Source organism: Nerophis lumbriciformis, linkage group LG33 (genome assembly GCF_033978685.3).
Source record: "Nerophis lumbriciformis linkage group LG33, RoL_Nlum_v2.1, whole genome shotgun sequence".
In the NCBI taxonomy this organism is placed as follows: domain Eukaryota; kingdom Metazoa; phylum Chordata; class Actinopteri; order Syngnathiformes; family Syngnathidae; genus Nerophis; species Nerophis lumbriciformis.
This window is the reverse complement of record NC_084580.2, coordinates 24,730,001-24,733,696: the sequence shown is the minus strand read 5'-3', so window position 1 is coordinate 24,733,696 and position 3,696 is coordinate 24,730,001. Positions and strand designations below refer to the sequence as shown.

At 52.0% G+C, this 3,696-nt stretch overlaps 1 protein-coding gene across 1 annotated transcript in view; it reads right to left on the bottom strand.

Annotated features, from left to right (window-relative positions):
* Window positions 1-844: 844 nt before the first annotated feature.
* The window catches only part of LOC133575816 (proenkephalin-A-like), a 25,021-nt gene continuing 22,169 nt past the window's right edge, over window positions 845-3,696 (bottom strand). The window contains exon 3 of the mRNA XM_061928671.1: window positions 845-1,596. Within this exon, the coding sequence (XP_061784655.1) occupies window positions 1,018-1,596 (579 nt within the window). The 3' untranslated portion in view covers window positions 845-1,017. The remainder of the gene's footprint in view (window positions 1,597-3,696) is intronic.

Genomic DNA, 3,696 nt, shown 5'->3' with positions numbered 1-3,696 from the left:
CCGCCTTGACAATAGAGGTGCGGAACATGGTCCACTTGGACTCAATGTCCAGCACCTCCCTCGTGACATGTTCAAAGTTCTTCCGGAGGTGGGAATTGAAACTCTCTCTGACAGGAGACTCTGCCAGACGTTCCCAGCAAACCCTCACAATGCGTTTGGGCCTGCCAGGTCTGTCCGGCATCCTCCCCCACCATCGCAGCCAACTCACCACCAGGTGGTGATCGGTAGAAAGCTCCGCCCCTCTCTTCACCCGAGTGTCCAAAACATGAGGCCGCAAATCCGATGACACAACTACAAAGTCGATCATAGAACTGCGGCCTAGGGTGTCCTGGTGCCAAGTGCACATATGGACACCCTTATGCTTGAACATGGTGTTCGTTATGGACAATCCGTGACGGGCACAAAAGTCCAATAACAAAACACCACTTGGGTTCAGATCCGGGCGGCCATTCTTCCCAATCACGCCTCTCCAGGTTTCACTATCGTTGCCAATATGAGCGTTGAAGTCCCCCAGTAGAACGAGGGAATCACCCGGGGGAGCACTCTCAAGTACTCCCTCGAGTGAATCCAAAAAGGGTGGGTACTCTGAGCTGCCGTAGCATAAATTCAACGACCTTGGTCTACAGGAACTGGTTGCCCGGCTTTTCCAGGAGGAGAGAAAGAAACCATTTGGACGGACTCTCCCTACAGGTGGACTGCAGCACCGGTTATGTAAGTGAGCTTTTGTTCATCGTTCCTCATCCTTAGCACACCCACACCACCCGACTGCCCGGGAGAAGGTGGCAGTACCCCCCCCCAGTATTTTGAGGAGCATAGAGAGAAACGACCACATGAAATGGATCAACACAACCTTTTAATAAATAATATGTCCAAAAAAATGCTTTGGATATATGCATATATTTAATGTCATCACAGGACTCACTGAAGAAGCAGTGGCTGACGGAGGCAGCAGCACATTGTACAAAGCTGGATGGGTTTGATAAAAAAAATCGGTATGGGGGTCATAAAAGCAGGCTCCTAGTCCATGAAGCCCCCATACCTTTTCTGGAGGTCGCCATTTTCCCATGCACGCTTCGAAGCGCCCCCGTTCTTGTAGCTGTCCACCAGCCACTCGGGTCTGCCCACACGCCTCATGAACCCCCCGTACCTCTTTCTCAACCCGCGGCCTAACACCGCCTCCAGCAGGTCGCCCTGAACCTCCGTGTCGTCGGCGCGCCTCATAAAGCCGCCGTAGCGCTTCGCCGCCTCGCCCGCGTCGTCTCCGCCCTCCCCGTCGTGCGCCGCGTTTAGGATTTTAAGGATAACCAACCGAGCGCGTTCCTCCTTGTCGCTATTCGCGGAATCGCCGAACAGGCCTTCCGAAGAAGAGCGCCGAGACATGAAGCCCCCGTAGCGCTTCATGAAGCCGCCATACTTTTTGGTCAGTTGGTGTGCCGGTGACGTTTCATCCTCGCGGATGATGCCGGTTGACTCGGATTCTTCTTGTGGTCGGACGTCCCCGCCGAGAGGAACGTGGCTTTCTTCCTCCAGTAGGATCTCCCAGCAGAGGCGGAGCTTCTGGCTGTCCAACTCACCGTCGCACTCAAGGGAGCATGTCTGAAAAAAATGGGCATTGATTTGATTATCATCTCATTCTCTCAATTTGTCTCGGTTGGATCGTCACGGTTCGGTTCTTTGTGAGTCCAGTAAAGAAACAAAATAGAGAACGTAAGACCCCTTAGCTTATTTGTTGTTTGTCTTTTGCCGTAGAGAGACAAGTGTGTAGCTAACTTTTACACCGGTTGTCCTTGCTGATGCAAGCCTGGCCAGGAATTGAACCTACCAGTGCCTAGCTTTTATGGAAACAGCTTTAATCACTTTTAAAATGAAACATACAAAGTGGGGCTGGGATAAAAATCAGCACTTCCAAGTTCGAGTCCGTGGTTCTCGCCCGGAAAGGGGTGGATTGCCCTTTTCTGGGTTGGGGAGGAGATCTTTCCCCAGGTGGAGGAGTACAAGTACCTTGGGGTCTTGTTCATGAGTCAGGGAAGAAAGGCTCGTGAGATCGGTCTGTCGTGGTGAACGAGGAGCTGGGCCGGAAGGCAAAGCTCTCAATTACCAGTCGATTTACGCCCCTATCCTCATCTATGGTCATGAACTTTGGGTTATGACCGAAAGGACAAGATCACGGGTACAAGCGGCCGAACTTAGTTTTGGTCCGTCGGGTGATGGGGCTCTCCCTTAGAGATAGGTTGAGAAGCTCTGTCATCCGGGAGGAGCTCAAAATAAAGCCGCTGCTCCTCCACATGGAGGGGAGCCAGATGAGGTGGTTCGGGCATCTGGTCAAGATACCACCCGAACGCCTCCCTAGGGAGGTGTTTAGGGCATGTCCGACCTATAGGAGGCCACGGGGAAGACCCAGGACACGTTGGGAAGACTATGTCTACCGGCTGACCTGGGAACGCCTCGGAATCCCCCGGGAAGAGCTGGACGAAGTGGCTGGGGAGAGGGAAGTCTGGGCTTCCCTGCTTAGGCAGCTGCCTCGCGACCCGACCTCGGATAAGTGAAAGAAGATGGATGGAAATAAAAAAAATGGCAGAGAATTTTCCGATAAATGAACTCAGGGAAAATTTGATACTATTCTCCCAACTCGCTATTTGTCTTGGTTTGACCGTCATGGTTCGGTTCTTTGTGACTAGTCAGGAAACCAAATAAAGAAAGTAGAACTCCTTAGCTTATTTGTTGTTTGTCTTTTAGACAAAGAGATACAAGTGCATAGCTAACTTTTATACTGGTTGTCCTTCCTGATGCAAGCCTGGCCAGGAATTGAACCTACCAGTGCCTAGCTTTTATGGAAACAGCTTTAATCACTTTTAAAATGAAACATAAAAAGTGGGGCTGGGATAAAAATCAGCACTTCTAAGTTCGAGTCCGTGGTTCTTGCCCGGAAAGGGGTGGATTGCCCTTTTCTGGGTTGGGGAAGACCCAGGACACGTTGGGAAGACTATGTCTCCCGGCTGGCCTGGGAACGCCTCGGAATCCCCCGGGAAGAGCTGGACGAAGCTCAGCACTTCCAAGTACGAGTCTGTGGTTCTCGCCCAGAAAAGGGTGGAGTGCCATCTCTGGGTTGGGGAGGAGATCCTGCCCAAGGTGGAGGAGTTCAAGTACTTCGGGGTCTTGTTCACGAGTGAGGGAAGAGCGGATCGTGAGATCGACAGGCGGATCGGTGCGGCGTCTGCAGTGATGCGGACGCTGTATCGGTCCGTGGTGGTGAAGAAGGAGCTGAGCCGGAAGGCAAAGCTCACAATTTACCAGTCGATTTACGTTCCCATCCTCACCTATGGTCATGAGCTTTGGGTTATGACCGAAAGGACAAGATCACGGGTACAAGCGGCCTGTTCCCCTTAGCCTTTCCTCACTCTCGAACCAGAGCCCGAGATACTTAAAATCCTACAACTGGGCCAAATGGGAGACATAGTCTTTCCAAAATGTCCTGGGTCTTCCCTACCGGTTGAATGTGCCCTGAATGCCTCCCAAGTTCAACACTTGGGGGACATCTGAACCACCTCATTTGGCTCCTCTCGATGTGGAGAAGCAGCTTCTCACCCGATCTCTAAGGAAAAACCCCGCCACTCTACTGCGGAAACTCATTCCGGACGCTTGTATCCACGATCTTGTTCTCTCAGTCACTACACAAATCTCTTGACCATGGGTGAG